This window comes from Argentina silus, assembly GCF_951799395.1.
Source record: "Argentina silus genome assembly, chromosome: 19".
Lineage (NCBI taxonomy): Eukaryota > Metazoa > Chordata > Actinopteri > Argentiniformes > Argentinidae > Argentina > Argentina silus.
The window spans coordinates 4,272,097-4,284,596 of record NC_139673.1 but is presented as its reverse complement, the minus strand read 5'-3'; the positions used below and the strand labels follow the sequence as shown (position 1 = coordinate 4,284,596).

At 48.9% G+C, this 12,500-nt stretch overlaps 1 protein-coding gene across 1 annotated transcript in view; it reads right to left on the bottom strand.

Annotated features, from left to right (window-relative positions):
• Positions 1–5,283: 5,283 nt before the first annotated feature.
• Positions 5,284–12,500, bottom strand: part of efl1 (elongation factor like GTPase 1) — a gene marked incomplete at both ends in the record, with an annotated part of 104,556 nt that continues 97,339 nt past the window's right edge. The window contains one exon of the mRNA XM_083690838.1: positions 5,284–5,337. Within this exon, the coding sequence (XP_083546964.1) occupies positions 5,284–5,337 (54 nt within the window). The remainder of the gene's footprint in view (positions 5,338–12,500) is intronic.

The following is a 12,500-nucleotide window of genomic DNA, read 5'->3' as shown; positions in this document are numbered from 1 at the left end:
AGGAACTCAATCTGATTTTGACTGCTGTTTATTTATTTTCTAAATTTGGCCCTGTCACCCTTGTCTGATGCTGGTTCCTCTCTGATCAGCTATGTGTGTGTGTGTGTGTGTGTGTGTGTGTGTGTGTGTGTGTGTTTGGGGGAAACTGAATACAGCTGTCTAATCCTATGGCGCTACAAAGGCTCTTTGTGAAAAAGGAAAGAAGAATTATGGAGTATGGAATGTTTAAAGGTATATACCTTGATACATGACCAAACAGACTGTTAGAGCAACATCTCACAGATTATTGTATTATTATAAAAATGTCAAGGCTGTTTAATGCCCATAACAATGTACAATTACCTAAATCCAGATATGTATTTTCAAAATTGATATACTTGATAAACTTGCTGACATATACTACTGGCCCACTAGGGGTCAGTGTGACATTGTTTGCAGGGCTGTTATGAAACCTTTGTTCTCCTTTGTCTCACTGCAGCACTGCTGCACTGTAGACAGACAAGGGTGGGGACTCACTCACTCTCTCTCTCTCTCGCTCGCTCTGTGTGTGTGTGTGTGTGTGTGTGTGTGTGTGTGTGTGTGTGTGTGTGCGCGTGTGCGTCTGTGTGTGTGCGCATGTGTGTGCGCATGTGTGTGCGCATGTGTGTGCGCATGTGTGTGTCTGTGTGTGTGTGTGTGTGTGTGTCTGTGTGTGTGTGTGTGTGTGTGTGTGTGTGTGTGTGTGTGTGTGTGTGTGCGGGTGCGTGTGTGTGTGTGTGCATTGTCTCACTGCAGCAGTGCTGTGCTGTGCTGTAGACTGTCTGGAGTGCGGACCCTCTGTCTGGAGTGCGGACCCCGGCTCTGACCCACATCGTCATTCATGTCCTGTCTTTTCCTCTCACAGCCTCCTGACAGCTCCTCCACACCATGATTATCACATCACGCCAGACAGGTGTGTGAATGATCCAGTGCTTTTGACGCATCGCTCTCTTCCACCCGTAAACATCCATACGACGTCCTCAGCTAAACCCAGCCCACGGTGTCTGCTCTGCTGTTATACACGGTCTGCATCAGGGGAGGGAGAAATCAAAATCAAATCGAATCAAGCTTTATTTATCACGTGCGCAGGATACGGCTGTAAACGGTGCGATGAAATGCTTGTTACGAGCAGCCTCTCAACGGTGCACTTTAAATGTAAATGGAGTACGAATAAAAACACAATAATAACCAAACATATTAGGCAATAATTCACAGTAAAGTCCTAGATAAGGCAGTAAAGAACAAAATAAGGTGGTAACATTCTGAATATCATCAATCATAACAGTCATAAGTGGATATGGTGGAATATATACAGATAAACATTATAAATATAGCAGCAATGGTGGGAGTGAGTATGTGTGTATGTGTGTGTGTGTGTGTGTGTGTGTGTGTGAGTGAGTATGTATGTGTGTGTGAGTGTGTGTGTGTGTGTGTGTGAGTGTGTGTGTGTGAGTGTGTGTGTGTGTGTGTGTGTGTGTGTGAGTGTGTGTGTGTGTGTGTGTGTGCATGGGTGTGTGTGTGTGTGTGTGTGTGTGTATGCTATGTGATGTGCTGGGGTGAGCACAAATTGTCTCCAGTGCAGATAGTGCTGCCGGGCATCTGGGGGAATCAGTTCAAAAGTTCTTCTGCTGTAGCCTTGAGGTCGGACTGTCTCGGAACCTGTTGTTCCCGAGACAGGATGCTCCAGAACCGTTTGCCAGAAGGTAGCAGAGAGAACAGGATCTCGTTTTCACGGCGTTCAGGGCCTTGCAGCCGCCCTACCATACCAATGATCCCGTCCTCCGATTTCTACCTCCACCAGCCTCCCCTGGTCTCCATGAAACGCTACTGCAGGGAAGGAGAGACATGACGCACTTCCAAACATGGCAGAGGAGCTACAGCAGGTACAATAGGTACTATGGATCTGTTCATGGAAGACAGAAAGAAAGAACGAAAGGCAGAAAGAAAGAAATGAAGAAAGAAAGAAAGAAAGAAAGAAAGAAAGAAAGAAAGAAAGAGAAAAAAAGAGAGGTGTGGGTGAAAGGTGTGGAGTGTGTGGGTGAAAGGTGTGGAGCCATCACCTGGAACCACTGTGGGGAAGAGACCACATCTCTGGTAATTGCTGCTCGTTATCCTCCCAGATGCCCTCTGTTAAACACAGCTTACTGGTGATGGGGAAGCTTAGAGACGCGACACACTGACCCACTTAGACAGGAGCAACTACGCCCGAGAGCCTGGCCTGGCAGCGGACAGATGGATGGATGGGAGGGGATGGGCAGATTGATTGATTGATTGATTGATCGATTGGTCGAGTCTGGAGGAGCTACAGCGCATCACTCCTACAGTACCTGTCAGCCACAGAGAGGAAGGGAGAGAGAAAGAGAGAGGGAGGGAGGGAGGGAGGGAGGGAGGGGTGGGAGAGAGGGAGGGAGGGAGGGAGGGAGGGAGGGAGGGAGGGAGAGACAGATCAAGCGGGGTTATTCTCAGGATGTGGGTTCTCAGGACTTCACCCCAGGTCCTCCGGGAGGCGGGGAGACTGCAGACTCCTAGCTCTGTCTGTTCCTGCGTTGCATCACTGCAGTGCCAGTGTTTTTCTACCTCGCCACAGAGTGTCTGTGACCATAACAACGGCTTCCCTTAAAAGATCACTGCACTTTAAGGACAACCGGGAGGCCTAATTTTGGAGCGAGGAGATGTCCAATTGTTGTGAAATTAACGTCATTTAAAAAAATCATTGTTTAGTGAGGGGAAAAGCCTGGTTTAAAGTGCAGCGGTTTTTCTCCGTTTTTCATTTGAATGATAATTGCCTTAACAGAAGTTTTTTTTTTTTTTTTAGTCTAGATAATTAATTGCTGGCAGGGTATGAAGACATTTGCATAGAATTGATTTCCTGCAGAAAGCAGTGTTTTCCTTCCTAGGGGATTGACTCTGGCTCATTATAAAAAGCCTCCAGCTTTGGGAGTAGAAACCTCTGCATACGTCCAGGGTCAAGTGTTAGATTAATGTGAAGGATAGTTCTACTTCACAATGTCAGAGTAGCTCGAAAGCATGCGTTTCGTCCTGCGGTGGCATCTTATATATTTTTAAACTATCTTTCCTCATTCTCTGTCATGCAGAGGAGCATGTCACAATGGACAAAGGAATCCAGATTTAACGTGTGAAGTGAACACAATTATCTGCTAGCCAGCTCCTGTGGGATGGGGAAGCACACCTGTCTGAGAGAGAAAATGCATGTTATTATGTCTGACTGTGTGCTAGCATGTGTGTGTGTGTGTGTGTGTGTGTGTGTGTGTGTGTGGGTGGATTGTGAATCACCAGCGTTAGATAACATGTAAATGTGCAGCTGATAGTATGAATGATATACGACTGTGCTGGAATCCTAACCTGTAATTGGGCTTGGATCAGAGAGAGAGGGAGAGAGAGAGAGAGAGAGGGAGAGAGAGAGAGAGAGAGAGAGAGAGAGAGAGAGAGAGACACACTGATGCCTGGGGCAGAATCCCTCAGTGTAATTGGATGAAACTATGGCTGTAATATCAGAAATGTGTCTGGGATTCCTTCCTCTTTTCTCTCTTTCCCCCTAAATTGAGATTCAGGTCAATTTCTGAACTCCAGCTGGCAGTGGGGTTGGTGAGTCATCGTGTGTGTGTGTGTGTGTGTGTGTGTGTGTGTGTGTGTGTGTGTGTGTGTGTGTGTGTATGTGTTGTGGTACACATTCTATTTTATTGCCATAGCGATTCTAAATCATAAAAATGCTATTTTATTTGAATATGAACATCACAGTCACAATCAATCTACAGTGACTTCATCAGAATGTTGGGTTTACTGTGTTTGGTTGATTTGGAAGTCTGCTTTGGTCACAACAGCTATGATGTTTTTTTTTCATGTTTTCCTCAATACTCCTTTGATGAGTTCCCTCCAGAGGAAGAATCCGGGCCTGCACAGAGCAGACGACGGGTGAGCCTTGACCAGCAGCGGCTCCGTCCCCACAAGGAGGCCACTTCTGAGGATGTGGACATGAGCCTCCTGTCTTTCTTAGACAAGTACCTCTCCACCATCTGATTGACAGCTCAACCCTCCACTTTGACCGGACTCAAGCCATTTATTGAATTACTTTAGATTTACTGTTGAAGAAATAGTAGTAGTAATAGTATTAACATATGATTTATTTGAGCATCAGCATACATCAATAAAGTATAAAGAATAAAGAATTTTTTGAGTGAGATATCTCCTTGGGAAATCGATCAAACAAGGTTTAGTGTGTGTGTGTGTGTGTGTGTGTGTGTGTGTGTGTGTGTGTGTGTGTGTATGTGTGTGTGAGGAAAAGATAATTGGACTCCAGCCAGAGACAGTCAGCATTGTCTCCCAATGACAGCTGCCTAGACCGAACACACCGAATGAGAAATGAACATACTCTGGCAAAATGATTACTTTTTAATCCTAAAGTGGTGAAGATGTTCACTCGATGAATGAGGGCCCCAGTCAAGGTTGATAAAACGTGTCATTCAGCATTTCTGTCCAATCTCATAACAGCCTTGAAACCAGGCTAACATATACGGCACAGTGTAAAAACAACAAAGCAAAGCTGTGCTGAAGCCCCTGAACCTCAGTCACATGGCCTCAATGTGCTATTGATTTTCACAGCCTTGATCTTCGTGATAGTAGAGAAATAATGGTGGGGAATAATGGAGGAGAGGATTGAGTTACAGATCATTCATCACTTCGTCTCCACAGTTCTGTACAGTACATCTAATGCTCTGTGATGAGAGACTTTTGATGGACTGAATTCCATCCTATGTGTTTTTCTTCCCATGTCCACGTCTTGTAAAGGAGATGTATAACCCAATCATCATCATCATCATCATCATCATCATCATCATCATAGAGTACATCCAACATCTACCCCAGGGGAGGCTGGTGGAGGCAGAAATTGGAGGATGGGCTCATTGTAATGCATGGAATGGAATTCCGTTCCATGCATTACAATGAGCCCGTCCCCCGATTTCTGCCCCCACTACATACTCAGAATCAGTCAGAGAGTTCTTAACCTAAAAAAGAGTCGAATGGAAAATGAACTTCTGCCCAAAGTAGAATGGAGGCTTGGTTCAATCATGAACACAACAACTGATGCTTACGGTTAGAATGAGCCTTAGTTCCTACTGTATACAATACATGTTAGACATTCTCCTTTAGAGGGAAACTAGGTTACTGCTCATTACACAGGAGCAGGATTGGTTAGGGAGTCTCTGACCTGCCCCTTACCTCTCCTTAAAGCTCAGACAAACATGATTAGGAGGAAGCCAAGCCTGCATAGATGATCTGCATCTCTAAGGACTGCTGGATCTGAGAGACAGAGAGATCACAGGCGAGAGATAAGGATCTGTGAACCTGAGGAGGCTGGTGGAGGAGGCTGAGGAGGCTGGTGGAGGAGGCTGAGGAGGCTGGTGGAGGTAGAAATGGGGGGGGACGGCCTCATTGTAATGCGTGGAAATGGAATGAGGAATTCCACTGTATCAAACACACATTCCCCATTCCATTCCACACATTAACACGAGGAGGATGGTGAATTTGAGGGTAAATGCTAATGTAGTAGACGTCAAGTTTGATTGTATGAAGTCACCGTAAAAAAAACCTTTTTGCTTGAAAATACTTTTCATCTTTCAAAGACGAACTAACTAAGCCGGCTAAAATGGAACCAAGACGGCAACTCACCTGCATGAGAACATTCATAGAAAACCCTTACATTCTTGTTTCATATTGCAGAAACCCAGGCCGAAAACTGTTGATTTACTTGACTAAATTTAGAGAGTGTAGCTTTGTCAGAGAGAAATGTCAAGGCTATAGAGCACACCGTCAGTTCAACTTCCTCCACTGAAGTGGATTTTAAAAGGGTTTTAATACGTTCATCCCCAATGGAAGCAAAACCTTTCACTTTGTTAATGAAAGCCAGTTACTCGCTTAAAAAACCCCTTTAGAACCTGATGAAAAGACATCCTGACTTTTACTCAGGCTTGATTTGACAGGAGATTGGAGTTCACTCTGCCTCACTCCTGGTCTGAGACGCACCTGGTTTCAGTGAGGCTTTCAGATGGGGCTGATGGTTAAAGTGCCATAGGTCCAACCACAGTTGTGCAACATCCGTTGGTGAGTTTATTTCCTACGTACTGAACTTAAGACCTAAGACTGCTGCAGCTTACCTAGTATACGTACAATGTGTGTGTGTGTGTGTGTGTGTGTGCGTGCGTGCGTGCGTGTGAGTGAGTGTGTGTGTGTGTCTGCCTGTCTGGTCTGTCTGTCTGTCTGTCTGTCTGTCTGTCTGGTCTGTCTGTCTGTCTGTCTGGTCTGTCTGTCTGGTCTGTCTGTCTGGTCTGTCTGTCTGTCTGTCTGTCTGTCTGTCTGTCTGGTCTGTCTGTCTGTCTGGTCTGTCTGGTCTGTCTGTCTGTCTGTCTGGTCTGTCTGTCTGTCTGGTCTGTCTATCTGTCTGTCTGTCTGTCTGGTCTGTCTGTCTGTCTGTCTGGTCTCTGTCTGTCTGTCTGTCTCTCTGGTCTGCCTGTCTGTCTGCCCTTCCATTAAGGCACGATGAGAAAGAAGCAACTGTTGCCTTTTTTACCCGTGATATGATTTTCATGGTGCACGCCAACCTTTTCCTTGAGTGGTTTTCACTCAGCTGTAAAACCCTTTGTGTTGCATGGTTTTACCGGTGATTACTTTGATTGACCACCGCCGCGGCCGTGGAGTAGAAGAATGGCCGTTGTTATTTGAGGATATTTTGATTTGTTTTACCTTTGGTTGCCATAATAAAAAGAGCCCTCTCTTCTCCCGTCCTGGACAGACTTGTCTTTAACATACTAACACAAACAGGAAACGTCCATTTACATGGCAGCTACCTCCTGCTAATCCATGACTCCATCCTTTTGAGAACCATCTGGTTCTGATTGGCCTCCGCCGAGGGAGCCATGCTGCGTCCACCACACCACGCCAAGACATACTTTTCCTATTCGCTTTACTTCCTTGGGCAAATATCAAGGCCTTTAAGTTTAGAAGGAAAGAAAGAAAGAGAGGAAGGGAGGGATGGGGGTGTGTGGGGTGTGTGGGGTGTGTGTGTGGGGGGGGGGGGGGGCACGCATGATTCAACAGAGCAAAAGAGATATACATAATTGTTTAGTTTTAATTGGATCCAGGTTGGCACGGAGACAGGAGAGGAGAGAAGAGGAGATGAGAGGAGAGATGTAGCAGAGGAGGTCATCTGGTTGTGATTTGGTCTGTACTTGTACTGTATGTCATCAGCAGTGCTGTGGCGCGCACACACACACACACACACACACACACACACACACACACACACACACACACACACTCACACACACACGCCCGCCCGCCCGCCCACACACACACACACACACACACACACACACACACACACACACACACACACACACACACACATTCTCTCTCTCTCTCTCTCTCTCTCTCTCTCTCTCTGTCTCTCTCTCTCTCTCTCCCCTGGAGAGTATTGTGCTTTCCACTGACTGAGGGACATTACAGGAGGCGCTTGCTGCCAGGAAAAATGATCTGCAGGCTGTTAGGGAGTGGAGAGAGTGGAGAGAGAGGGATGAGGAGGAGTGGAGGAGTGGAGGAGTGGAGGAGTGGAGGAGTGGAGGGAGACTGAGAGCCCAGCCAGCAGACAAAGACAGGCAGTGAGGCCAGCAGCAGTGGGGCCAGCTGCATGGGCCTATAGGCACAGGGACCAGGGACTCAGGGACCAGGGACCCAGGGAAGGCAAGGCCATAAAATCAGCTCCAGAAACAAGAACCACATGTGTGTTTATCTAGAGTAGCTCAGTAAGCTGTCACAATTATTAGCCAAGTAATTGTTATTTTTACTCCGGTTTCAAGGGTGAACATTAAATGAGGGATGTTGCTAGTGAATCACAATGTTCAATTTGTTTTCAGTGAAGGATCACCCTCTCTGTTTCTTCAGTGGGGACACCTCCACCGCTAGGGAAGTGGTAGCGTGACTGTAACACTGTTTCTAAGTGTTATGGGGAAAAACAACATCGACCAGAGGGAAACAGACCCTAGATTATTATAGACTATAAGATGCTTTGGGTATCAGCTGCTTGTTAGTAACATCCTGAGTTCTGCATTACCCAAGGAGAAGCCCTGACATTACCTGGCACAATCAATATGGGTCTGGCTGCTGCGCTTACGAGAAAGGGGCAATTTCACTTCCAGGGCAATTTGTGTTCCATTCCTCCTTAATGCTGTTTCTCCCGCTGAAATAATGTATTGCTGAAACTTCAGCCTGTTTGTAGGAGGTGAGGGAGAGAAAGTAAATGCTTGTTATGGTGTTAACAGATTCACTGTTGAGGCTGAATCTGAGGTGCGTTCACGGTACGTGTGGACTCTGCTGTATGTGTGATTTAATGCAAAGAGGATCCCTACAGCACACACTGATGTCTCTCAGGCTGAGGGTGTGATGTCTAAAAGTGTTGCGATCATGAACTTCGTCGTAGGTGTTTTAACTTATTTTCATATGATAAAGTACAACACGGCCTGAACACAGGAGGAAAGACGTCAGCAGTCTGATACAGACAATTTAGATTTTTTACTAAATACAACTGGCCTTGTCTACTGCTAGCTAAACTGCTAGCTTAGCTACCCTTAACCCACACACATCACAACACTGCCCAGAGCTGCTGAGGAGCAACAACATCATGTAAATATGGCCCTGGAACAGCATCTCCCTTTCCTCTAGTTACCAGTCTCACGTCCAGCCTCTGTGTTGGTCCTGCCACTACTGTTGCGACACAGCTGTTGTCTTGACGATTGTTTTTTTGCTGCACTGACAATTCAACGCTGAAGTATTGCACACAAACCAATAATATAGCTGCAACACAGGGGTGTTACGACCCTTCTGTCTAGAGCGAAATAAGGGCCTAACACGACACAGCGGGCATGCTGAATGTAGATGCGTTGCAACACAAATGCTATGAACCAGGACTAAAATGCAAGAATTTATTTATTGGCCAAACAAATGATCGCCTCAAGGGAACAAGGGGACTGTGAACAAAGAAAAGAACTGATTAAATGAAAGTCCTAGCTACCTAACCACACACGATCTACTATAAACACATGGGGGGGGGGGGGGGGGGGCACCCGTTCGAAGCCTAATGTTTATAACAGAGATGCAAAGTAAACCCCTGGGCAGCGTACCTATCCCCTTGTCCCTGCCATGTATAGTTTTAAACCATAACAAGAAACAGCTACCAATGCGCGTGGCTTGGCTAATCCACTTTCAACAATGGACACCAAACAAAACACGAAAGACGACGACTCCCGGAGGACAGGAGGGGCTTCAAACAGACGGACGGACGGCTGATTGGTCCGGAACAGGTGCGCGAATGATGACGGACGGGACTGTCAGGCCAATCGTGGACGGACACCTGTATGATTGAATGACAGTGAGAGGAGGAGACGTAGACGGGAACACAAAACACAGCAGGACAGGAGAACCCACCCGCATACAGGACAGGAGAACACACCAGCATACAGGACAGGAGAACCCAGCCGGATACAGGACAGGAGAACCCACCCGGATACAGGACAGGAGAACCCACCAGCATACAGGACAGGAGAACCCACCTGGATACAGGACAGGAGAACCCACCAGCATACAGGACAGGAGAACCCACCAGCATACAGGACAGGAGAACCCACCAGCATACAGGACAGGAGAACCCACCAGCATACAGGACAGGAGAACCCACCTGGATACAGGACAGGAGAACCCACCAGCATACAGGACAGGAGAACCCACCAGCATACAGGACAGGAGAACCCACCAGCATACAGGACAGGAGAACCCACTCGCATACAGGACAGGAGAACCCACCAGCATACAGGACAGGAGAACCCACCAGCATACAGGACAGGAGAACCCACCAGCATACAGGACAGGAGAACCCACCAGGATACAGGACAGGAGAACCCACCCGCATACAGGACAGGAGAACCCACCAGCATACAGGACAGGAGAACCCACCCGCATACAGGACAGGAGAACCCACCCGCATACAGGACAGGAGAACCCACCCCCATCCAGGACAGGAGAACCCACCAGCATACAGGACAGGAGAACCCACCCGCATACAGGACAGGAGAACCCACCCGCATACAGGACAGGAGAACCCACCAGCATACAGGACAGGAGAACCCAGCCGCATACAGGACAGGAGAACCCACCCGCAGACAGGACAGGAGAACCCACCTGGATACAGGACAGGAGAACCCACCAGCATACAGGACAGGAGAACCCACCTGGATACAGGACAGGAGAACCCACCAGCATACAGGACAGGAGAACCCACCTGGATACAGGACAGGAGAACCCACCAGCATACAGGACAGGAGAACCCACCAGCATACAGGACAGGAGAACCCACCAGCATACAGGACAGGAGAACCCACCAGCATACAGGACAGGAGAACCCACCTGGATACAGGACAGGAGAACCCACCAGCATACAGGACAGGAGAACCCACCAGCATACAGGACAGGAGAACCCACCAGCATACAGGACAGGAGAACCCACTCGCATACAGGACAGGAGAACCCACCAGCATACAGGACAGGAGAACCCACCAGCATACAGGACAGGAGAACCCACCTGGATACAGGACAGGAGAACCCACCAGCATACAGGACAGGAGAACCCACCAGCATACAGGACAGGAGAACCCACCAGCATACAGGACAGGAGAACCCACTCGCATACAGGACAGGAGAACCCACCAGCATACAGGACAGGAGAACCCACCAGCATACAGGACAGGAGAACCCACCAGCATACAGGACAGGAGAACCCACCAGGATACAGGACAGGAGAACCCACCCGCATACAGGACAGGAGAACCCACCAGCATACAGGACAGGAGAACCCACCCGCATACAGGACAGGAGAACCCACCCGCATACAGGACAGGAGAACCCACCCCCATCCAGGACAGGAGAACCCACCAGCATACAGGACAGGAGAACCCACCCGCATACAGGACAGGAGAACCCACCCGCATACAGGACAGGAGAACCCACCAGCATACAGGACAGGAGAACCCAGCCGCATACAGGACAGGAGAACCCACCCGCATACAGGACAGGAGAACCCACCCGCATACAGGACAGGAGAACCCACCCGCATACAGGACAGGAGAACCCACCCGCATACAGGACAGGAGAACCCACCCGCATACAGGACAGGAGAACCCACCCGCATACAGGACAGGAGAACCCACCCGCATACAGGACAGGAGAACCCACCCGCATACAGGACAGGAGAACCCACCCGCATACAGGACAGGAGAACCCACCCGCATACAGGACAGGAGAACCCACCAGCATACAGGACAGGAGAACCCACTCGCATACAGGACAGGAGAACCCACCCGCATACAGGACAGGAGAACCCACCCGCATACAGGACAGGAGAACCCACTCGCATACAGGACAGGAGAACCCACTCGCATACAGGACAGGAGAACCCACTCGCATACAGGACAGGAGAACCCACTCGCATACAGGACAGGAGAACCCACTCGCATACAGGACAGGAGAACCCACCCGCATACAGGACAGGAGAACCCAGCCGCATACAGGACAGGAGAACCCACCCGCATACAGGACAGGAGAACCCACTCGCATACAGGACGAGGAGAACCCACTCGCATACAGGACGAGGAGAACCCACTCGCATACAGGACAGGAGAACCCACTCGCATACAGGACAGGAGAACCCACCAGCATACAGGACGAGGAGAACCCACCCGCATACAGGACGAGGAGAACCCACTCGCATACAGGACAGGAGAACCCAGCCGCATACAGGACGAGGAGAACCCAGCCGCATACAGGACGAGGAGAACCCACCCGCATACAGGACAGGAGAACCCAGCCGCATACAGGACGAGGAGAACCCAGCCGCATACAGGACGAGGAGAACCCAGCCGCATACAGGACAGGAGAACCCAGCCGCATACAGGACGAGGAGAACCCAGCCGCATACAGGACGAGGAGAACCCAGCCGCATACAGGACGAGGAGAACCCACCCGCATACAGGACGAGGGACATGACAGACAGGAGAACCCACCCGGATACAGGACGAGGGACGTGACAGACAGGAGAACCCACCCGGATACAGGACGAGGGACGTGACAGACAGGAGAACCCACCCGGATACAGGACGAGGGACGTGACAGCCATGAAAACAGCTTCTCTGGGACTGTGTTAGCAGTAGTGTAAGCATTAGAATGGAGAAGTCAACAGTTTTAGCATGCAGAAGTCACCCTAACCCTTAACCCTAACCCTAACCCTAATGATTTATGATGGGACGTGACAAGGGGACCAGCACTAAAGCACTCCATCCTCTCCACTTCACACTCCAGCAGAGAGAGGCCGAAAGGCTCTACTCTCTCTAACTATACTCTTCTGCCGATCAGAAAACGCATGA